The sequence below is a fragment of the Stomoxys calcitrans genome, chromosome 3 (genome assembly GCF_963082655.1).
Source record: "Stomoxys calcitrans chromosome 3, idStoCalc2.1, whole genome shotgun sequence".
In the NCBI taxonomy this organism is placed as follows: Eukaryota; Metazoa; Arthropoda; class Insecta; order Diptera; family Muscidae; genus Stomoxys; species Stomoxys calcitrans.
Window position 1 is genome coordinate 169,352,114 of NC_081554.1, and position 25,766 is coordinate 169,377,879.

Genomic DNA, 25,766 nt, shown 5'->3' on the forward strand with positions numbered 1-25,766 from the left:
CGTCACTACAGAAGTATAATCGCCAGATATAGTTTGCAAGGTGCTGTGCGAACATAGACAGTAGTTGGTAACAAGCGTCGTCGTAGCCGCCTTCGCCGTCCTCGTCGTCAGACTATGTTACCCCTTCGACCTCTCCCGTGCGGCAATATACGCAACAGCAGCGCCCCAGCCCCAATATTGCCGGATCTGTGCCAGGAAGTGTATCATTCTTGCAGTTGAATTGCCACGGACTCCGAGGCAAGGTCGACGAGATAGTAGATTTTATGAGTCGGAAGAACATTATGGTTGCAGCGATCCAGGAGATAAAGCTGACCGACACCTGCAGCCTGCACAATGTGTGGGGGATTGGCCTTCGTGATACACCATTCCATGCAGAATAGACCCATCTTGCCTGCGCCTGGCGCAGTCAAGTCCGGTACAGACAAAATAGAGCTATACAACGTGTACATACCACCAGTTGGTGTTGTGTCCCAATTAATGGCCAAGTGAACATGCCCGATATTAGTGGCTTACTGTCTGTCCATAATCGCCTGGTTCTAAGAGACTTTAATGCGCATCACATTTCATGGCATTCTCCTCTAGCTTACCACCAACGGAACATAGCTTTGGCAGAGCATATTGGAGGATCGACATTTTACGATGAATGAGGATGCCCCCTCCTTCTCGTAATCCAGCTCGCCAGATATTTCATTGCATCCCCTGGTCTCCTGAGTGACGCATTTCATTGGGATCAAACCACCTCTCCATCGACCGATTACCCGATTTCATAACCTCTGAGCGGCCGGTCGTTTATCAATCGGAAGAAGAACGATTGGCTCTTCAGAGAGTACAGCAATCGCCGTTTCAGTGAACTGACACCCACTCAAATGTGTTTGTTGCCAAGTGGAAATTCCGAGGCATCATTAACGCAGCAGCCGCCCGCTTTATACCAGCCGGTCGAATACCCCAAGGGCGGCCTAATTTCCCAGCGCAGGCAGTGGTACTCGCAGACGAGCGTGATGGATTTCTTTGCAAACTAAACCACAAACCCAGAATCAGCGAACTGAATATGGGAATAAACAGGGAAGTTAACTAACATAAGCGAAACTTGAGGGTGAAAGACTTGAAGCAATGTAACATAGGAACCGGTTTCGGCAAGCTGTGGTCTACTGTTAAGTCACTCTCGAAACCCTGCAGAAGGGACGACAGGACCTCAGGCACCTTTTGCTACGTAACTGTGACTGATTCGAAGAGATGCGCCAAGTTGTTCACCCGTCAAATTATTGTGAATCCCGAGAGTGGTAGGGCTTCTAAAGAGCCATTCGTCATATATTGCGTTGCCCAAAAAGTAATTGCGGATTTTTTTAAAAGAAAGTAAATGCATTTTTAATAAAACTTAGAATGAACAAATATACTTTTTTTACACTTTTTTCTAAAGCAAGCTAAAAGTAACAGCTGATGACTGACAGAAGAAAGAATGCAATTTCAGAGTCACAAGCCGTTGAAAAAATTTGTCAACGCCGACTATATGAAAAATCCGCAATTACTTTTTGGGCAACCCAATACATGGTTTCCGAGTCGACGGACAGCCATCACAATTTACCGTGGTTGAAGTTACGAATGTCATTCGTGGCGCTAAGCCATTCAAGGCGTTGGGCCCCAACGGAATCTCTACATTAATGCTGAAAAATCTGGAGCTACCTGGAATGCTGAAGAATCTGGATCTACCTGGAGTAGAGTACTTTACACTTCAACCTGTCTTTGAACATTCTTCCCTACGAAATCTCTACATTAATGCTGAAGAATCTGGATCTACCTGGAATGGTGAAGAATCTGGATCTACCTGGAGTAGAGTACTTTACACTTCAACCTGTCTTTGAACATTCTTATAGTACTCGATGTATGGAAGATGAGCAGAGTGAGGACGCTACTGAAGCTTAGAAAGGACCCGAGCAAGAGGGAGTCGTACGGACCGATCTCCCTTTATTCACCAGTAGCCCAGATGCTTGGGGGACTACTCCTCCGGATCCCCGTTGGAGAATTTCCATTCGCCGAGCTTCAGCATGGATTCCGAAGACTGCACAGCACAACAACAGCTTTGCATTGCATCACTGCACACATTTGCCAGGGCTTCAATCTGCCCAGGCCATGGGATAGGATAGGACCATGTGGGACTAGACCTATCGAAGGCATTCGATACGGTCAGTCCTGCCAAACTATTTGAGGACATCGTCAAAACGTCCCTACAGCTATGCCTGAAACGCTGGGTTACGAGTTATCTGTGTGGTCGCCAGTCATTTATGGAATATAGGGATAAGAAACCGAAACACCGTAGAGTGCAAAAGGGAGTTCCCCAAGGCAAGGTGATATCTCCGTAACTATTTAACCTCTACCTATCTTCCATTCCACCCCTCCAGATGGCAAAGAAATCGTATCATATGCGGACTATTGTAGGATCATGGCATCAGGCCCTCCACCCATTGATGGCATCTGCGATAGTCTACCTCAAAAAAAATTGCCGCTTATTTCGCTGCAAGAGATTTAAAGATATCTACCACCAAATCTTCAGCCACATTGTTCACTACAAATACGGGTGAGGTGAATAACGAGCTGAATGTGATATTCGATGGAGAATTGATTCCGACCATAAAGTGTCCCGAAATACTTGGTGTCACATTTGACAGCTCTTAGTGAGAATCACTTGCCACAGCGATTTACGATAAAGTCAAAAGCAGAAACAAGGTCCCCAAGTTACTTGCCGGCAGCATATGCGGAGCTGACAAAGAAATCTTGTTGGCCACGTACAAAGGAATTGGCCGGTCTGTTACTTGCCGGCAGCATATGCGGTACTGACAAAGAAATCTTGTTGGCCACGTACAAAGGAATTGGCTGGTCTGTGGTAAGTTATGCAGACCCAGTGTGATCGCGTCAGTTATGTGACACGCAGTGGAATAATATTCAGATCTGTAAGAATGCCGTTCATCGAACTGCAATGGACTGGCTCCTTAGTTCTCACGTGGACCACCTCCATCAGGAGAGAAATGTCCTACCTGGGCAAAGACATATGACTACATGCTGTCTAGGCAATGCCTTCTGGGCTGCTATCGCAGGGAACATCCAAATCTTGGTGATTTGAATGGTCCTTGGATACGTATTCATATCCTAGAAGCCTTAAGATGGATCTACACGATCATCCACGATCTTGAGCGTGAGGTTCAGCGTTACAAGAGAGATCCTCTAGATCAAGCTGATCGAGGCAACATTCATGCGGTCACAATAACAGATGCGGTGAATGGCTACCAAGCGAATGTGGTCCTTGCAGAACGACCGCCACTCATTACACCTGAAGAAATTGACCTCCCCCTGGCAAACCAGAGTAGTACTAACTCAATTATGATCCGGCAGATGCAGCCGCCTCAACTCCTACAGAGCAAAGATTGATACCAACGTCCAGGATGTGTGTCTTCATAGTGATCTGGGACCAAAAGTCACCTGCCCATCCAAACCTACTAGTCTCAGACCCAGATCGCTCTGCACGCATCTCACTTTAGCCGCAGAGTTCCTGAATCTGGATATTCAACAGAATCAAGGAGACGAAAGATAGAACACAACACACTGCTACAACAACAACGAATTTGGTGAAAAAAAATGTTTGGTTGATTCACTTTGGGGGAACGCTCCTCCGGAAAAACCCACCAAATTAACATGTAGACCGATTGCGACAACTAGGTGTCAAATGAAATGCATTCGAGAGTAGAGTATCGATCTGTTATAAAAATTTGGGGTCAAGTATCAGGGGTCGCCCCAAATCCCTAATAATACCCGTCAAATCGACTTATGAGCGATCGTGGTAAAATGGGATTCAAACTATCAGTCTTTAAGGGCAGAGTACAAATCTGATAATTATATTAGGGAACCAGTGCAAGACTCCAGAGACTATCAAAGAGGTATGCAAATAAAGAGTATATGGTAGTGGAGAAAGATTATTTCCTATTCTTACTGAGAAATGTGTAATATTGGGTTGCCCAAAAAGTAATTGCGGATTTTTTCAAAGAAAGTAAATGCATTTTTAATAAATCTTAGAATGAACTTTAATCAAATATATAATTGCCATTTTGTTCGATAACCTTTTGCCATCCTCCTGGCAAATTTAGTATTCCACGCTCATAGAGCTTCTGGCCTTTATCTGCAAAAAACTGAACCAAGTGCGATTTTATAGCCTCATCATTGCCGAAAGTTTTACCATTTAAGGAGTTCTGCAAAGATCGAAATAAATGGTAGTCTGATGGTGCAAGGTCAGGGCTATATGGTGGATGTATCAAAAGTTCCCAGCCAAGCTCACTCAGTTTTTGGCGAGTGACCAAAGATGTGTGCGGTCTAGCGTTGTCCTGGTGGAATATGACACCTTTACGATTGACCAATTCTGGTCGCTTCTCCTTGATGGCTGTATTCAATTTCAACATCCGAATTAATCGTTTGGTTCCTTGGAAGCACCTCAAAATATACCACACCCCTCCAATCCCACCAAACAGACAGCATAACCTTCTTTTGGTGGATATCAGCCTTTGAATTGGTTTGAGCTGGTTCACCATGCTTGGACCATGATCGTTTTCGACTAACGTTGTTGTAAACAATCCATTTTTCATCTCCAGTTATGGTTCGTTTTAAAAACGGATCGAATTCATTGCGTTTGATGTGCATATCACAAGCATTGATTCGGTTTGTTAAATGAATTTCTTTCAATACATGTGATACCCATATTAAAATTGACGCCAAACAAACAAATGTAAACAAAATTTCGCGCACTTTTTTTCTAAAGCAAGCTAAAAGTAACAGCTGATAACCGACAGAAGAAAGAATGCAATTACAGACTCACAAGCCGTTGAAAAAATTTGTCAACGCCAACTATATAACCACTATATTACCGACAATTACTTTTTGGGCAACCCAATATTTTGCAGGGATATCAAACTCAGACATGACTTGCAGTAGCTTAGAACGTATAGGGCTATCGAAAGCGGCTTTGTGGTCAACAAAGAGATATTAGGTGTTGATTTGTCATTCTCGGGTCATTTCCAGGATTTGGCGCAATATGAATATCTGATCTAGGGTGGATTTACCAGGTCTAAAACCGGATTGATGGAGTCCAATTATCTCACTGACTTTAGGTCACACACAGTATGCTCGAGAGTATCTTGTATGCCCTCGCCCTCTACTCGGGAGGAGACTTATTCCTTTGCAGTTGACACATTCCATCTAATCTCCTTTCTTGTGTACGGGACATAGTAAGGTGAGGTTTCAATCATCGGATATGCGTTCTTGTAGCCAGATTGCGCGTATAAGATGATGCATACGCCTGTCGCCTCCGGTCTTAAATAGTTCAGCGGGTAACCCGTCGGCTCCTGCTGCCTTGTTGTTCTTCAGTTGGGTCACTGCCAATCATTCTGACTAGGAGGTAAACATTCTATACCATCATCAGAGATTGGTTCTGCGGTATCCTCTTCGCCGTCATCGTCGGACACTAGCAATTGGGTAAAATGCTCTTTGCATATCTTCAGCACATTATCTGTATCAGTTACCAGATTTCCTTCCATGTCTCTGCAGGAGGCTGGGCCTGCACCAAAGCCATTGGTTTGATGTTTAATTCTTAGGTAGAATTTCCGTACTTCATTCTGACTCCTGTTTTTCTCAATACGCTCCTTCTCCTATTTATCTCAATTCCTTCTGCGTAATATGCGTTTATCCTCTCTCCATTTCTCCGATACCTCTCCTTCATGTGGTGCGTTGCTACTGTTGCTACAGGGTTGCTCTGTATGCCGCATTCTTGACTTCAGTAGCATCTCGACACTCTTGGTCGTTCTATGGGTTTCTTGAAGGAGGATTGCGGTACCCAAGTACGGATTTCGAGGGATTTTCTATGGAATGGGCAATGGTTTGACACTGTGCCATTATATCATCGTAACAAGGAGTGCTTTCATCAAGCAGTTGGGTCAGTCGAGTAGAGTATGCCGTTGCCATCTCTTGTGATTGCAGCTTTTCAATGTTCAGCATCCTGCCAGTGTCAGATCGTACTTTCCTCGCCATGCTTAAACAGGTGCGAACCTTTGCTGCAACAAGGTAATGATCCGAATCTATATTCGCTCCACAAATCGATCGTACATGCTGGATGAAAGCCTCTAATCTATCACAAGGAGTTCAATTTGGTTCCTCGTATTTTGATCGGGTGACAGCCATGTGGTTTTGTGAGTATTTTTATGTTGAAATTTGGTGCTGCTAACTACCATGTTCTTGGCCGCGACGAAACCTATTAGCCTCAATCCATTATGGGACGTTATCTCGAGGAGGCTAAATTTTCCGACTGCCGAACCAAAGAAGTCTTCCTTCCCTAAGCATTAAAATCTCCCAGAGCGATTTTAATATCATGGGTGAAGCAGCGGTCATATTCTCTCCTTAGGCGCTCGTAGATATTATCCTTGGTCTGCTCGTCTTTGTCTTTCGTCGGAGCATGGGCACAAATAAGGCTGATGTTGAAGTATTTGGCTTTTATGCGGATTGTGGCTAGCCTCTCATCCACCAGCGTAAAACTTGAGACAAGGTGTTTCAGTCTCCACCTAACCACAAATCCACAGCCTAATTCATGCTGCCATTACTATAGCTTGGCATGATAGCTGCCAAGCTATAGTAAAGTTCGTCACCTTTTGGTGTTGTAGTGAAGCCATTCCCAGTTCATCGCACTTCCTGTAAGGCGGTAATATCTGCCTTGTACTTCTCCAACACATCCGCCAGCGGGTATACTGCACCTTCTCTATAGAGAGTGCGGACATTCCAGGTGCAGATCCGCAAATCATGATGCTTTTTTCGTTTGTGTGAGTCGTCAACGTTAGGGGGGCCGTTTTTACTATTCTTTTGTTTCTCAGAGTGATGGGCACAGTCTTGGATTGACGGAACCCTAGTATTGCCATCTGGAAGATCATGTTACACGGATGGATCAAAGCTGGAGGACAGAGTGGGCCTGGGGGTTTGCATTGAAAACCCAGGGACTGAGATCTGTTTTAGACTGCCTACATTGAAAACCCAGGGACTGAGATCTGTTTTAGACTGCCTGACCATAATACGGTCCTGCAGGCGGAAATTCGGGCGATCACGGAATGCGTGAAGTGGTATGGTGCTAACGCGAGGACGTCGAGTCTGAACATCTTTACCGACAGTAAAATTGCCATAAGGGCAATAACAACCAGGACGGTAAGGTCACGAACAGTCTTGCAGTGTAAGAAGGAGATTAACGCCTTCTCTGAGGATGGGAAAATCCGCATCGTTTGGGTGCCGGGCCATAACGGAGTAAGGGGAAAAGAAAGGGCAGACGATTTGGCGGTGAAGGCCAGAGGACTGCCGTCAATAAACTTGGTTAACCCGAAGCCTTTCGGGTCAACGCAGTCCGAGTTAAGGGAGTGGGCGACGAATGTGGGCATGTAACATTGTGGAACAGCAAAACGGTTGGTAAGACGGCGAAAATCCTATGGGGGGATTCAGAACGTGAGAAGACGAGGCTATTACTGAAAGGAAGCAAGAGGGAGGTCAGTATAGCTATTAGTATCATAACGGGACACATAGGACTACGAGCTCTCTTATGTAAAATCGGTGCGGCAAGTGATAGCATGTGTAGGGCATGCGGGGAAGATGATGAGACGTTGGAGCATTTCCTTTGTCATTGGCCGGCTTTCGCGTCCAACAGATACCGGTACTAAGGTGGAGACTCAATATCAGACATGAACCAACTTAGGAGAGTGGCATTGAAACAATTAAGGATTTTTTAAGTAGCACGGAATTCCAAAATTAAAATTTTCGTTTTCCTAACTTTTAAATTTTAGCCGATTACCGGCTTAGGTGTAGGTCCATAGTGGCATGGGGCGGATCAATATCTGCAACCCCTTTTCAACCTAACCTAACCTTCTCAGAGTGATTCTTATAGTTATCCGGGGGCGGGTTACTGGCCCAGCGCCCCAACCATATGGGTTTTGTGGGATCGTACATGTATCACTAGATGTCGCGAGCCGCTGGCTTCAAGATCCGACGCTTGCCCCCAGCCGACCTAACCTAGGAACAGCCGACTTATACAATATGCGAAATTAAAACGTCTTAATTCGAATATGGTGAGTTAGAATGCTCGTAAGACAATTCCCGGCTGAACTTAAAGGGTTCTTACTTGCATGAATTAATCTTAACTTCAATGGCAGCTTGGGTAAATAATTTCGTTCTTTAAAATTTTATTTTAAAATAATTTTATTAAAATATTTTAAATACTGAAAAGGATTTTCAAAAACCAATTATTTCAAAAAAATGCATGTATGTTAACATTAAAAGTAAATAAAAATAACTATGGAATTTCAAATACAAATTTTTTCTTCCAAAAATAAAAAAAAAAAAAACATTAGCAAAATCTCTATTTACAACTGGGCAAAGGAAATAATGGCCAAAAAAATTTTTGATATAAATAAGACAAAAAGTTCCAATACAATAATTTCACATGTGGTTAGCTGAAACTTAAAAACCCATTTTTTTTTTTTAATTTAGTCCACTTGCTTGGCCTCATCACGATTTTTGCGGAACGATACCGAGTGTATGAGCAGTGGTGGCAAGGCTCCCCTTAGCATTTGCAAACGTTTGCTCTTCTCCTTTTCGGGACGGCGCATTTCTTCACGCGATGAAGATGTTGAAGGCGTTGTCATGGATCCACCACCGCCGCCGCTGCTTGCCAAAACTTCAGAGCTGGCAGATATCATAGCTGATTTACGGAAGTAGCGAGGCATTGAGTAATCCTCATTATTGGCTCGGGCAGCATTGGCCGTTTGTATGGAGTACAAAGATTGGGAAACGCGATATTTTTCTATGGTCGGAGTGTCTTCATAATGTTTGGGCAAATTACTGAAGGATATGGAGGGAACCTCTGGCGTCATGCTTATCTGATTGCCCGAACCGGTTATGGAAAATATATCCGTCTCACTTGCCGCCGAGCGAACATTGAAGTGAGGCACACTCTTGGCATTGCGCAAGATTTTATTGCGTGGTGTACTGGAAATGCCAGAATGTGGCATCAAATGGGGATGTCTGTCAATGAGACGTGGTCGTAGTATCACTTCATCATCCATTGCCGGCTCCGCCATGGGAGTATTTGTTGTGGAAACCGATTCTTCTTCGGCAATGGCAGCAAACTTTTTCGGCGAGAAATTCAGAGCATCCTCCGGTGTAGTGTCGGGGCTGATGGTAAAAGTAATGCGTTTTTCGGGTGTAACATCCTTGTGATCCGTTTCGGTTTTGTCATGGGGTGAGTCCAAAGTATCGCCATTGAGATTTGCTAAAAAAAAAATTTAGAAAAAATTTTTATTAGTAATTACAGAAATAATGCCCATATTAACAGAACTTATCCAAAACTTAAAGTAGTTTTATTTGACAGATTTCCTTTAGGCAAATGCAAATTTTGGCCATGAACAGGGGCAAACTTCTCACATATCAATGAGTGCAGTCCGATTCAAGTTTAAGCTCAATGATAAGGGGCCTCCTTTTTATAGCCGAGTGAGAACGGCGTGACGCAGAGCGACACCTTTAGGAGGGGAAAACCACCGCTGATTCGAACCCAGGCATTCAGCGTCATAGGCGGACATGCTAACCTCTGCGCTACGGTGGCCTCCAAACTTCCTTTTTAGTACTGTCAAATAAACCTACTTTAAAGCTGCAATAAGTTTTTTGAGTATGAATGTTTAGAGTATAAGACTTCGCATCGAGGAAGTACTTAGAAAAAAAAGAATGTTTAATAATACTTATAATTTCAATAATTGGTTTAATTTAAGATAATTAAAATAGCTTAAAAAACATGTATACAAATCTTATTAATACATTTAGAGCAGATATTTATGTTTTTTAGCTCCAAAATTCTGGGTCTAAGTCACCTATGTATATGTAGCAACGATGAACTTTGAGTGTACTCAAATCACTGTTTAATTGAAAAACAATACTGAGTAACATACCTTAAGGCGTTCGTAAATAATGTTCTTAAAGAAATCTTTGTTGGATTCAATTATAAAATAAAATAAAATAAAATAAAATAAAATAAAATAAAATAAAATAAAATAAAATAAAATAAAATAAAATAAAATAAAATAAAATAAAATACAATAAAATAAAATAAAATAAAATAAAATAAAATAAAATAAAATAAAATAAAATAATATAAAATAAAATAAAATAAAATAAAATAAAATAAAATAAAATAAAATAAAATAAAATAAAATAAAATAAAACAAAATAAAATAAAATAAAATAAAATAAAATAAAATAAAATAAAATAAAATAAAATAAAATAAAATAAAATAAAATAAAGTATATATATTCTTGATCGTCATGACATTTTAAGTCGATCTAGCCATGTCCGTCCGTCTGTCTGTTGAAAGCACGCTAACTTTCGAAGGAGTAAAGCTAGCCGCTTGAAATTTGAAACAAATACTTCTTATTAGTGTAAGTCGGTTGTGATTGTAAATGGGCTATATCAGTCCATGTTTTGATACAGCTGCCGTATAAACCGATCTGGGATCTTCACTTCTTGAGCCACTAGAGGGCACAATACCTATTCGATTTGTCTGAAATTTTGCACGAGGTGTTTTATTATGATTTCCAACAACTGTGCTGATTATGGTTTAAATCGGTCCATAACCTGATAAAGCTGTCATATAAACCGATCTGGGGTCCTGACTTCTTGAGGACGTAATCTCTATTCAATTTGGCTGAAATTTTGCACGATATGTTTCGTCATCACTTCCAACAACTGCGCCAAGTTTGGTTCAATCTGTCCATAACCTGATATAGCTGCCATATAAACCGATCTTGAATCTTGACTTCTTGAGCCACTAGAGGATGCAATTCTTATTCAATTTGGCTCAAATATGGCATGAGGTGTTTTGTTATGATTTCCAACAACTGTGCGAAGTATGGGTGAAATCGGTGCATAACCTAAAATAGCTGTCATTTAAACCGATCTGGAGTCTTGACCTCTGGAGCCTTTAGAAGACGCAAATCGTATCCGATTCGCTGAACTTTTGCATGGCGTGTTTCGTTATGACTTGCAACAACTGTGAAAAGTATGGTTTAAATCGGTGCATAGCCTGATATAGCTGTCATATAAACCGATCTGGGATCTTGACTTCTTGAGCTTACAGAGGGCGCAATTATTATCTGATTTGGGTGAAATTTTTTACAACGGCTTCTCTCACGACCTTCAACATACGTGTCAAATATGGTCTGATTCGATCTATAATCTACACCACTACTGTGGTACAGGGTATTATACCAGGGTATTATAACTTAGTGCATCTGTTTGTAACACCCAGAGGGAAGAGAGATAGACCCATTGATAAGTATATTGATCGACTCCGAATCAGTTTTTGATTCGTTTTAGCTATGTCCGTCTGTCTGTCTCTCCTTCTGTCCTTGTTAATTTGTGTACAAACTACAGTTCGCAATTTTCATCCGATTGTCTTCAAATTTGGTTCGGGCATGTTTTTCGGCCTACAGACAAAGCCTATTGAAATTGGAAAAATCGGTTCAGATTTGAATATAGCTCCCATATATATTTCCGTTCGATTTGCAGTAATACTGCAATAAAATGGACATTTGTGAACCAATTTCCTCGAAATTTGGCAGAAATTTTTTATGACTCTCGACATTTCTGGAGAATATCATAGAAATCGGTTCAGATTTAGATATAGCTTCCATATATATGTTCGTCCGATTTACAGTAATACTGCAATGACATGGTCATTTGTTAACCGATTCTCTTGAAATTTTGTAGGAAGGATTTTCTCTTCGCTATCGACATTACCGGTGAAATTCATAGAAATCGGTTCAGATTTGAATATAGCTCCCATATATATGTTCGTCCGATTTACAGTAACAATGCAATAAAATGGTCATTTGTAAACCGATTCTCTTGAAATTTGGTAGGAAGGATTTTCTCTTGACTTCCAATATTACCGGTGAAACTCATAGAAATGGGTGCAAATTTAGATGTAGCTCTCTTATATATCTATCGCCCGATTTTCACTCCTAGAGCGCATTTATTGACCAATCTTCCCAAAATTTTGCACAACGCTTTCCTCGACAACTTCCACAATATCCATAAAGTTCGGTCGAAATCGGTTCAGATTTGGATATAGCTGTCATATATATGTTCGTCCAATTTGCAGTAATAATACAATAAAATGGTCATTTGTTAACCGATTCTCTTGAAATTTGGTTGGAATGATTTTCTCTTGACTTTTGACATTACTGGTGAAATTCATCGAAATCGGTTCAAATTTAGATGTAGCTCTCATATATATCTATCGCCCGATTATCACTCCTAGAGCAACTGCAAGCGCATTTATTGACCAATCTTCCTAAAATTTTGCACAACGCTTTCCTCGACGACTTCCACAATATCCATAAAGTTTGGTCGAAATCGGTTCAGATTTAGATATAGCTCCCATGCATATTTTCGACCGATTTTGAGAAATATTGCAATAAAGTGCTCATTTGTTAACCGATTTTTGGCAGGAAATTTTTCGAAATTTGGCAGGAACGATTTTCTTATGACTCTCGACATTACTGGTGAATTTCATAGAAATCGGTTTAGATTTAGATATAGCTGCCATTTATGTATATCGCCCGATTTTCACTTCGAAAGCCACTGCAAATGCATTTATTGACCAATCTTGCCAAAATTAGGCACAACGCTTTCCTCGATGACTACCACAATATCCATGAAGTTTGGTCGAAATCGGTTCAGATTTAGATGTAGCTCGCATATATATGTTCGTCCGATTTGGACTTATTTGTAGTCATTTGTCAACTGTAGTTATTAAATTTTGAACATATTTGCTTTGCTCGAAATTTGATACGGGAATTTTAATAACCCATCTGAAAACATCCGCCAAGGTCCATCAAAATTGCTTCAGAATTAGATATAGCTCCCACTTTGTATTTATAGGGTTGGTGTAGGGTTTTATAAAGTCGGCATTGCCCGACTTTTGCTTTTCCTTACTGGTTTCTTAATCATTTTATCTCCTCGCATTGCTTTACCTTATGATAACCTTGTTATACCCCGTTTATGGTTTGTAAACCTTGAGCTTGGTTGTTCTTTTGGTTACCTACTCATATGGGGTATATTTATAAGGTGATATTGTTTTCAAGTGTAAACAGCTAAATTTAGCTGAAAAATTAAAATTGGACATTTTTATTGTCGTTACAAGATAGTCGTATGGAAAACACACCCACCCCACCCCTTCATATTGGCTGAATAAAACAACCAAAAGCAATAAAAAATGCCAATGAGAAATAAGCAATGTTTTAGGAAAAACGAGTGTTTTGACAATTCTACCTACTGTGGAATTTTATCAGTCACCGATCCAATTTGACCAAAAGAAAAGAAAAAATAAAATCGATACTTTAGCCATAAATCAGTTAATTTTGGCAAAGATTAAATGTCAAGATTTGGTTTGTATGCCAGAAGGTTCGATTTGAAGGCTTTCATAGGATGTGTGTGTGTGTGTGCGTGTGTGTTTGTGAATTTTGAAGGTGTTTATTTTTTGTTTGCAATTTTTGACATTTTGCTTATTATTTATTGTTTATAATTTTTTTTGCTCATTTGCTTAATACACTTTAAAGCGCCGATTATAGGAGATAAGAGATTCTTTCACAGCACTGTGGTCGTCAGAGACCACTTTTGTGTACGTAGCACCAGCATTATGCATGACTAGGAATTGGGTTTAATATTTAAATCAAACGTTGAATCAAATACGTCATAAAATAGTTGTAAAACAAATAGGAGATGCTTAATCAGTATTATATGGCATTTGTAACCCATAATAAGGGATTGGTCCTAAATCCCAATAGGATTTAGAACCAATCATGATAATATGAGATTCAAAGAAAAGGTACTTGGGACTAAAGTACTAATCTTATTTCAAAATTTGTACAAATGACTAGAATATTTTTCAAAATATCTTTCTTATGTCTAACAAGCAAAAAAGCGTTAAGTTCGGCCGGGCCGAACTTTGGATAACCACCACCTCGGGTATACATGTAAACCACCTTTCGTCAAAATCAGGTGGAAAATGCATACCTTATTCTGCATAGCAGCTACATCAAAATATGATCCGATTTAGATACCAATACCAAATACCAGTATGAACAAGTCATTGTTCAATTGTGTATAACAAAATATTGGTCATTTTAGTAGCTATATCAAAAATATATATAAACCCATCTGAACCATATACGACGCAGATGTCGAAAAGCCTAACATAAGTCACTGTGTCAAATTTCAGTGAAATCGGATTATAAAGGCGGCTTTTATGGGGCCAAGACTTTAAATCGAGAGGTCGGTCTATATGGCAACTATATCCAAATCTGCACCGATTTGGGCCAAGTTGCATAAAAATATCGAAGAGCGTAAAACTACTTACTGTACCAAATTTCGGCGAAAGCGGACAATAAATGCGCCTTTTATGGCCCCAAAACCTTAAATCGAGAGATCTGTCTATATGGCAGCTATATCCAAATCTGGACCAATCTGAGCCAAATTGAAGAAGAATGTCGAAGGCCCTAACACAACTCACTGTTTCCAATTTCAGCAATATCAGACAGTAAATGAGCCTTTTATGGCCCCAAAATCTTAAATCGAGAGATCGGTCTATATGGCAGCTATATCCAAATCTAGACCGATCTATGCCATATTACAGAAGTATATCGAGGGGCCTAACACAACTCACTGTCCCAAATTTAGGCAAAATCGGGCAATAAATGCGCCTTTTTATGGCCCCAAAACCTTAAATCGAGAGATCGGTCTATATGGCAGCTATATCCAAATCTAGACCGATCTATGCCATATTACAGAAGTATATCGAGGGGCCTAACAGAACTCACTGTCCCAAATTTAAGCAAAATCGGGCAATAAATGCGCCTTTTATGGCCTCAATACCTAAAATCGAGAGATCGGTCTTTATGGCAGCTATATCCAAATCTAAACCGATCAGGACCAAATTAAAAAAAGATGTCAAGGGGCCTAACACAACTCACTGTCTCAAATTTCGGCAACATCAGACAGTAAATGAGCCTTTTATGGCCCCAAAATCTTAAATCGAGAGATCGGTCTATATGGCAGCTATATCCAAATCTAGACCGATCTATGCCATATTACAGAAGTATATCGAGGGGCCTAACACAACTCACTGTCCCAAATTTAGGCAAAATCGGGCAATAAATGCGCCTTTTATGGGCCCAAAACCTCAAATCGAGAGATCGATCTATATGGCAACTATTCCTATATCTGGACCGATCTGGACCAAATTGACGAAGGATGTCGTGTAGTCTAACGCAACTCACTGTTCCAAATTTAGGCAAAATCGGACAATAAATGTGGCTTTTATGAGCCTAAGACCCTAAATCAGCGGATCGGTCTATATGGGGGCTATATGAAGATAAGTCCGCTATAGCCCATCTTCGAACTTAACCTGCTTATGGACAAAAGAAGAATCTGTGCAAAGTTTGAGCACAATATATCTATTTTTAAAGACTGTAGCGTGATTTCAACAGTCAGACGGACGGCCATGGCTAGATCGTCTTAGATTTTTACGCTGATCAAGAATATATATCCCTTACAGGGTCGAAAATGGATATTTCGATCCTTTTGGCGGTGTGTATAAAACTACATATTATATAAAAATTGAGTTTTATAATTTTCTATACCCACCACCATAAGGTGGATGTACACTAACCTAGTCATTCCGTTTGTAACACCTTGAAATATTCGTCTACAGCCCCATAAAGTATATATATTCTTCATCGTCTCGACGTTCTGAGTCGATCTAGCCATGTCCGTCCGCCCCTCCGTCTTTCGATATCACGATAGAGGTCGAACGCGTAAATCTAGCTGCTTGAAATTTTGCACAGATACTTACTCTTGATGTAGGTCGTTGCGGATTGCAAATGGACCATATCGGTTCAGATTTAGATATAGCTCCCATATAAACCGATCTCCTGATTTGATTTCTTGAGCCCCTGGAAGCCGCAAATTTTGACCGATTTGACTGAAATTTTGTATGAGGTTTTACATTATGACTTTCAAAACAGTGTCAAGAAGGGTCCAAATCGTTCTTTAACCTGATATAGCTCCCATATAAAACGATCTCCCGATTTAATTTCTTGAGCCCCTGGAACCCGAAATTTTTGTTCGATTTGGCTAAAATTTTGTACGTAGTGTTCTGTTATGACTTTCAACAACTATGCCAAGTACGGTTCAAATAGGTCTATAACCTTATATAGAACCCATATTAACCGATCTCCGATTTGACTTCTTGAGCCCTTACAAGAAGCAATTTTTGTCCGATTAGGCTGAAATATTGTATGCGATGTTCTGGAACGCTTCCAACAACTACTGCTTTCATTTTTCCCATGTTTACGCCGGGATTTGAATTCAGGCGTTCGGCGTCATAGGCGGATATGCTATCCTCTGAGCCACGGTGGCCTCCACGTTTCTAAAAAAACAATGAGCCAAACGAGTCAATGTACTCTTGGAAATATGGTAAATAAATGGTATTTTGTTGTATCACCTCTTTATCCCACTGTGCCATAATTTCAAAAACCTAAAACGCATTTCGCATTCGCCCCTGGTAATATTCCACTAACATCAAAATGTGTTTAAAACACAACTGATGTTAGCCGTACCAATCCATTCCAATGGCTTTTTGTACATACCCCACAATGCCTTAAAAATGCCAAGAATCGCAAAAAAAAACCCACTGTGCCAGTTGTGCAAATAATCAAGTGTCGTCGTTTTGCTGGATCTGTCTTATTTTTGCGTTATCAGTCAGTCGTACGATTCAAATTAAAGCGAGTTTCGATTGTTGCCTCTTTCTCCCTCTCATGTGCCTGTGTCTGGCCCATGGTTTTGCACGAGACTTTAGAAACGAGCCCCGTAATCGGTGTGTGAATATTAAACAAAAAACTGGATTTACGAACGAAAAAAAAAAAGATTTTAATTAAATGCCAAAATACAAGGCAATTATCATATTTATGTCGTTTATTTCTCTTTGCTTTCATTATTGGCTTGTTCTCCTAATTTTATACCGACTTAAATGAAGTGTTTCTCCTGGTTGATGTTGTTTTTACTGTTGACACAACAATGACAAAAACAACAAGAATATAATAATTAAGAAAGTAAAAAAAAATCATATATAAATATTTACTGATTTTTGTTTTCTTGCCAATTAATACTAGAATCGGATATGATCTGTCTGGCTGTATGCACTATGTTGATAGTGATATGAATCCACAATGACAATATCGTTGACCTATAAAAGTTGAATCATAAGAATGAAACAAAGTTGTTACTGGCAAAAAGATTTACTCAATGTATCCAATGGGAATGAAATTAAAAAAAAAAACGTAAAATTTTAAGACCATTTTCTAGAGTAGAGTAGAGTATAGAGTAGAGTGTAGAGTAGCGTGTAGAGTAGAGTGTAGAGTGTAGAGTAGAGTGTAGAGTGTAGAGTAGAGTAGAGTGTAGAGTAAAGTGTAGAGTAGAGTGTACAGTAGAGTGTAGAGTAGAGTGTAGAGTAGAGTATAAAGAAGAGTGTAGAGTAGAGTGTAGAGTAGTGTGTAAAGTAGAGTGTAGAGTAGAGTGTAGAGTAGAGGGTAGAGTAGAGTGTAGAGTAGAGTGTAGAGTAGAGTGTAGAGTAGAGGGTAGAGTAGAGTATAGAGTAGAGTAGAGTGTAGAGTAGAGGGTAGAGTAGAGTGCAGAGTAGAGTGTAGAGTAGAGTGTAGAGTAGAGTGTAAAGTAGAGTGTAGAGTAGAGTGTAGAGTATAGAGTAGAGTATAGAGTAGAGTGTAGAGTATAGAGTAGAGTAGAGTGTAGAGTAGAGGGTAGAGTAGAGTGTAGAGTAGAGTGTAGAGTAGAGTGTAGAGTAGAGTGTAGAGTAGAGTGTAGAGTAGAGTGTAGAGTAGAGTGTAGTTTAGAGTAGAGTGTAGAGTAGAGTAGAGTGTAGAGTAGAGTGTAGAGTAGAGTGTAGAGTAGAGTGTAGAATAGAGTGTAGAGTAGAGTAGAGTGTAGAGTAGAATGTAGAGTAGAGTGTAGAGTAAAGTGTAGAGTAGAGTGTAGAGTAGAGTGTAGAGTGGAGTGTAGAGTATAGTGTAGAGTATAGTTTAGAGTGGAGTGTAGAGTATAGAGTAGAGTAGAGTGTAGAGTAGAGTGTAGAGTAGAGTGTAGAGTAGAGTGTAGAGTAGAGTGTAGAGTAGAGTGTAGAGTAGAGTGTAGAGTAGAGTGTAGAGTAGAGTGTAGAGTAGAGTGTAGAGTAGAGTGTAGAGTAGAGTGTAGTTTAGAGTAGAGTGTAGAGTAGAGTAGAGTGTAGAGTAGAGTGTAGAGTAGAGTGTAGAGTAGAGTGTAGAATAGAGTGTAGAGTAGAGTAGAGTGTAGAGTAGAATGTAGAGTAGAGTGTAGAGTAAAGTGTAGAGTAGAGTGTAGAGTAGAGTGTAGAGTGGAGTGTAGAGTATAGTGTAGAGTATAGTGTAGAGTATAGTTTAGAGTGGAGTGTAGAGTATAGAGTAGAGTGTAGAGTAGAGTGTAGAGTAGAGTGTAGAGTAGAGTGTAGAGTAGAGTGTAGAGTAGAGTGTAGAGTAGAGTGTAGAGTAGAGTGTAGAGTAGAGTGTAGAGTAGAGTGCAGAGTACAGAATAGAGTTGAGTGTAGAGTAGAGTGTAGAGTAGAGTATAGAGTAGAGTGTAGAGTAGAGTGTAGAGTAGAGTGTAGAGTAGAGTGTAGAGTAGAGTGTAGAGTAGAGTGTAGAGTAGAGTGTAGAGTAGAGTGTAGTTTAGAGTAGAGTGTAGAGTAGAGTAGAGTGTAGAGTAGAGTGTAGAGTAGAGTGTAGAATAGAGTGTAGAGTAGAGTAGAGTGTAGAGTAGAATGTAGAGTAGAGTGTAGAGTAAAGTGTAGAGTAGAGTGTAGAGTAGAGTGTAGAGTGGAGTGTAGAGTATAGTGTAGAGTATAGTTTAGAGTGGAGTGTAGTGTATAGAGTAGAGTAGAGTGTAGAGTAGAGTGTAGAGTAGAGTGTAGAGTAGAGTGTAGAGTAGAGTGTAGAGTAGAGTGTAGAGTAGAGTGTAGAGTAGAGTGTAGAGTAGAGTGTAGAGTAGAGTGCAGAGTACAGAATAGAGTTGAGTGTAGAGTAGAGTGTAGAGTAGAGTATAGAGTAGAGTGTAGAGTAGAGTGTAGAGTAGAGTGTAGAGTAGAGTGTAGAGTAGAGTGTAGAGTAGAGTGTAGAGTAGAGTGTAGAGTAGAGTGTAGAGTAGAGTGTAGAGTAGAGTGTAGTTTAGAGTAGAGTGTAGAGTAGAGTAGAGTGTAGAGTAGAGTGTAGAGTAGAGTGTAGAGTAGAGTGTAGAATAGAGTGTAGAGTAGAGTAGAGTGTAGAGTAGAATGTAGAGTAGAGTGTAGAGTAGAGTGTAAAGTAGAGTGTAGAGTAGAGTGTAGAGTAGAGTAGAGTGAAGAGTAGAGTAGAGTGTAGAGTAGAGTGTAGAGTAGAGTGTAGTGTAGAGTAGAGTGTAGAGTAGATTGTAGAGTAAAATAGAGTTTAAAAGAGGGAGCGGAGTTTAAAAGAGGGTGCAAAGTTGAAAAGAGGGTGTGGATATTAATCCAACCCATGCCATTTTGGACCTACATATAAGCCAGTAATCGGCTTGTTCTGCGCTCATTAAAAAACCACAGCGAAAAAGAATATCTAAACAGGAATTACGTGCTACTACAAAATCCCTAATTGTTTTCCATGCCTCGCCCCTAAGTTGGTTCATGTCTGGTATTGTGTCGTCACCTAAGTGCCGGTAACTGTAGATGGTGCGTATATTAATGACACAATGGACCTACACCTAAGTTATCGGCTTGTTCTGCGCTCTAAATATTAAAAACCCAACCCGAAAAAAAACTTAAAAACGAATTACGTGCTTCTTACAAAATCCTTGCTTCGACCCTTGCATTGCCCCTAAGTTCGTTTATATCTGGTATTGTGTCCCCACCTCAGTACCGGTGTATGTTAGCCGCGAAAGCCGGACTATGACGTAAGAAATCCTTCAACGTCTCATCATCTTCCCGACATGCCCTACACATGCTATCAATTGCCGCACAAATTTTGCATAATTGAGCTCCTAGTCACATGTGTCCTATTATACCGAAATCTATACTGAACTCCTACTAACTTCCTTTTAGTAATAGTATCGTCTTTGCACAATCTGGATCTCTCCATAGGATTTTCGTAGTCCTACCGATCGTTTCGCTGTTCCATAAGGTTAAATGCGCATTCGTAGCCCAGGACCTTAATTTGGACTGCGTCTACCCCATAGGCTTCGGGTTAAGCAAGTTTATTTTTTCATTCCCTTACTCCGCTATGGCCCGGCACAAAAACGATGCGGATCGAGCCATCCTTAGGGAAGGAGTCTCCTTCTTACACCTTCTACCTCCTTCCTGATCGCCCGGATCCCCGCCTGCAGTACCGTGTAATGGTTAGGCAGTCTAAAACAGATCTCAGTCCATGGGTTCTCAATATATACCCCCAAACCCACTCTGACCTCTAGTTTTGATCCATCTATGTAGCATAATCTTCCAGGTGGCAATATCAGTGTTCCATCAATCCAAGACTGTGCCACTGGCAGCAGTGATTCGCACTCGACCTCAAGTGTCGTCTCAGGTATCCGATCGGAAACCTCTTCCATTCCTTCCTGGTTTTCTATGGTTGTCTCGATTATCCCGTGATGGCATTTTCTGTTTCTATCCTCATCCATTCTCCCATCGCCTTAAGTCTGATAGCCGCAGTGGCTACCTAACACCTTATGTATGTCTATGGGTCGGATATCTAGAATAGTCGCCAGTGCTCTAGTGGGCATAGTTCTCATCTTTCCGTCTATGTCAAGACGACATGTTCAACATGTTCTCTGCACCCCCAAACCTGATGTGACCGTATAGGGCTCGGATAAAATATTGGGTTGCCCCAAAAGTAATTGAGGATTTTTCATATAGTCGGCGTTGACAAATTCTTTCACAGCTTGTGACTCTGTAATTGCATCTTTCTTCTGTCAGTTATCAGCTGTTACTTTTAGCTTACTTTAGAAAAAAAAGTGTAAAAAAAGTATATTTGATTAAAGTTCATACTAAGTTTTATTAAAAATGCATTTACTTTCTTTTAAAAAATCCGCAATTACTTTTTGGGCAACCCAATAGTAGAGTGGAGTAGAGTACTAAAGAGTAGAGTAGAGTAGTTAAGAGTAGAGTAGAGTGGTTAAGAGTAGAGTAGTTAAGAGTAGAGTAGACCAGAGTAAAGTAGAGTAGAGATCGAGTAATATAGAGTAGGGATCGAGAAGAGTTCGAATAGAATAAAGTTCGAGTAGAGTTCGAGTGGTGTAGAGTTCGAGTAGAGTAGATTTCGACTAAAGTAGAGTTAAAGTAGAGTAGAATAGAGTAGTGTGGAGTAGTGTAGAGCTGCGAAGAGTAGAGTTGAGTACAATACAGTACAGTATTTGTTGGCAAACTGAAATCACAACCTAACCTTCCTTTCTCATTGTGATTATTCCCGGTCTATAAACTTAGACAAGCTGAACATAACAACTTAATCTCTTTGCCCTACAAACAGTTCTCATTGACAAATCCAATTCATCCGATTTCATAAAATAGATAAGATTGTTTATTTATAATTTTCCCTCGTTTCACAATCGATATCACAAGGGAACTGCGTTTATTTTCTTTTAATTCAGTCATCGATTTTTTTTTGCAATTTCAACGAATTAGCGCTTAACTGCCATACTCATAAGTATCCATTTTCTAGAAATAGACACCGTAGATATCTGTCAATCTTTCAACATCTATTATGACATTAATGAAGGGTTCTCATATCACACAACCAACGTTTGTATTGTATATCTGGAGGCAAGTTTTCAAAAGTCATTGACTTTTGATGCTTGGTGGTGTGGTTTTATTGTTTTACAACAAAATCTCATTAAATGACAGTATATAAAAACAAAATTGGTAAGCTTTAATAACTGTAGGTAAGTCTATTTGCCATTTTATAAAAATGGAATTATGAAGAAATATTGTTTTTGTTTTATTGATTAATACGCATTATGTGACATTTATATTTTTATATCAGATATGACTTTGCATGATTTGGTATATTTTTAGAACTACAAAGGAATTCAAGGAGAAATTATTTAGCAATTCGATGTCGTCATTTAGTGAGTGGGTGATATCTAAAAAGTTTTTACGACTTATACATCGAATTGTGTTGAAAGTACAAGTGAGTGAATTGCATATAGGACTGATATGAGTTTTTTTTTGCAAGTTTATGAGTATGATATGACACATTTCGAAAATAGTAGCACAACTCTATTTAATAAAATAAAATTTTAGATAAGAAAATTTTGCAAAGAGGTTCAAGTGTGCAATGGAAAAAATTCCGAGCACAATGAAAGCTGACTTGCGCTTCTGGACATGATTATCTTTTACGTAATGAGAATGCACATGAATATGTTAGAAAGGGTAATAAACAATGAACAATTTCGTATATGTGCTATTTGTAGGACTAACATACATACACTGATAGAAAAATTACGGTACTTTGCCAATACCGCCCGGTATTATTTTGTTCGCGTCATTGGCAAAGATTTTTAGTACCATTTGGTATCAAATTAATACCAGACAAAGGATGCTTTTAAGAATTGACGTCACATTTGTGTCTTTGTCAAAGTGCTGGAAGTGTTGTTGAACTTTGTACAAATTGGTATTAACACCAATACCAGTGCGGTAATAAGGCTAGTATCAAACGGCAACAATGTTTTATCCATACCATTCGTTATTGTTTTTATACCATACGGTGTTGCTTTACTATCAATACCGTAAGGTGTTGAAATGAGCATGTTTGGTATTAACTTTTCTCTGGGTGTAGGTGGCAGTATATACATGATTCTCAAAATTACCAGGTCACAAAAGGACAAATGATCAATTTTTCTTTCTGCGAGAGATCTCTGAGTGTTCTAATGAAAGTTATAACTGGGTACTGCGCAAAAGGATTTGGCATTATATTCTATGATACACGTACATGTTGAAAACGCTACACAATTTTAAAAATGTTGATATAATCGTCATAAATACCAGCCGTTCTATTGAGCTCAGACTTGAATCGGACAGCACTCAGTAATATGTTAGAAGTTTTCCTCTGTTCCTTAATGGAATTTCAAATGTTCATAGTCAAATTTGCATTTACAATCATTTGGTTAAGCTGCCAGGCAGGATCTTCGGCGTATTTGAGGATCTTAAAATCATTAGAGGTACGAATCTCATACGAGAGAGGCAGATTACGCTCTTCTTATGTGGGTAGTATAAAGACACGCAGGTTACTGAGTTAGAATATAAGTGGACTTAATCAAACTGTACTAGATCAGTGTCACTACAGGCGGAAATTTAGGGTCTTAGACCTATAAAAGCCACATTTATTATACGATGTTGCTGAAATTTGGGACAGTGAGTTGTGTTAAGTCACTGGATATTCTTCTTAAATTTGACCCAGATCGGTCCAGATTTGGATATAGGTGTCATATAGACCGATCTCCCGTTTTTAGGTTTTGGGCCCATAAAAGGCGCATTTATTGCCCGATTTCTCGGAAATTTGGGACAGTGAGTTGTGTTAGGCTCTTCGACATCCTTCTTCAATTTGGCCGAGATCAGTCGAGATTTGAATATAGCTGCCATATAGACCGATTTCTCGATTTAAGGTTTTGGGCCCATAAAAGGCGCATTTATTGTCCGGTGTCACCGAAATTTGGGACAGTGAGTTGTGTAAGGCCCTTCGACATCCCTCTGCAATTTGGCTCATATCGGTCCAGATTTGGATATAGCTGTCATATAGACCAATTTCTCGATTTAAGATTTTGGGCGACATCGCATTTATTGTCCGATGTCGCCGAAATTTGAGACAGTGAGTTAAGGTAAGCCCCTCGACATCTTTCTGCAATTTGGCCGAGATCGGTCCAGATTTGAATATAGCTGCCATATAGACCGATCTCTCGATTTAAGGCTTTGAGCCCATAAAAGGTGCATTTATTGTCCGATTTCTCCGAAATTTGGGACAGTGAGTTGTGTTAGGCTTTTCGAAATATTTCTGCAAATTGGACCAAATCGGTCCAGATTTGGATATAGCTGCCATATAGACTGATCTCTGGATTTGAGGTTTTGGGCCCATAAAAGGCGCATTTATTGTCCGATGTCCCTGAAATTTGGGACAATGAGTTAAGGTATGCCCCTCGACATATTTCTGCCATTTGGCCTTGATCGATCAAGATTTGAATATAGCTGCCATATAGACCGATCTCTCGATTTAATGTTTTGGGGCTATAAAAGACGCATTTATTAACCGATTTCGCCGAAATTTGGGACAGTGAGTTGTGTTAGGCTCTTCGAAATTTTTCTGCAAATTGGCCTACATCGGTCCAGATTTGGATATAGGTGCCATATAGACCGATATCTCGATTTAAAGTCTTAGCCCCCTGAAAGACGCATTTATAATCCGATTTCACTGAAATTTGACACAGTGACTTATGTTAGGCTTTTCGACATCCGTGTCGTATATGGTTCAGATCGGTTTAGCTTTAGATTTAGCTACTAAAAAGACCAATACACAATTGATTAATGACTTGTACTTATTAGTATTTGGTCCAAATCGGAACATATTTCGATATAGCTGCTATGGGGCATAAGTAATGCATTTTTAACCGGATTTTGACGAAAGGTGGTTTACATATATACCCAAGGTGGTGGATATCCAAAGTTCGTCCCGGCCGAACATAACACCTTTTTACTTGTTTTTGTTTCATTTCAAGTTTTTTGCCTGCTAGGGCAAAGATCATAAAAGTTTCACAATTTTTCTTCTTTTTCTCTTTGCAGACGAGCTCAATGATCAAAGATTTTCTTTGCAAATGGAAAAAGAAAGCCACACACCAACCACTATCAGACGCGTTTCGTCTTTGGTTAGAAGACTTTTCAACCATATAAGGGGTGCTGGCTTCAAGGGCCGTAGGTTGATATCTTGCATTTGTATTGGATTTATTGCGAAAACGCCTCCACGATACAAATACCCCATTAACCACGCTCGACAACCCTGTCTAGTAGCTGTACTTTTCCCAATGCATGTATTCGTTTAATGACAGATTTTCTGTCTGCAACAATTACACCACTTCCATGGTAGCACATGATTTAGTGCATCTGTTGGAAGTTGTATTGATGACTTTGAGTTCTAGACAACCGCAACGGCTCTTGCCGCCGCCCCGTGCGTCCTGGTTCGAATCCCGGCCGGGCTCTACCATTTTTTTTTTGTTGTTGGGTGTTTTTATCAATACTATCTTTTTCTGTCATTAGTTTTTTCAAAATTTTAAATTTTTTTTGTCACCCTTTACCAAATTTGCTATAAATTTTGATTTTCAAACATATTGTCCATGATTTATTTCGTATAAACATTTTGGGGTACAAAACAAAATAAAAAAACATAAGGGCAAAATGTAGAAGTAGTATTAACGTTAAAATTGTTATCTTGTAGAACTTATGATTAATTAATGGCCATGGATTTTTTTTTGTTTTGTTTTGTGTTTAAAGCCTATAAAAATACCAAAACAAAAAACACAAAAATCCAATAACAAATGAAATTCTTAAAAAATAAAATTTAGGCACTGTTAGAAGAAGAAA

The 25,766-nt window shown here is 39.6% G+C and overlaps 1 protein-coding gene across 9 annotated transcripts in view; it reads right to left on the reverse strand.

The window, feature by feature from the left end:
* Positions 1-8,364: 8,364 nt before the first annotated feature.
* Positions 8,365-25,766, reverse strand: part of LOC106093126 (uncharacterized) — a 108,757-nt gene continuing 91,355 nt past the window's right edge. For all 9 annotated transcript variants that reach the window (XM_059365081.1, XM_059365078.1, XM_059365077.1 and 6 more), the window contains exon 6: positions 8,365-9,331. In XM_059365081.1, the coding sequence (XP_059221064.1) occupies positions 8,547-9,331 (785 nt within the window). In that variant the 3' untranslated portion in view covers positions 8,365-8,546. The remainder of the gene's footprint in view (positions 9,332-25,766) is intronic.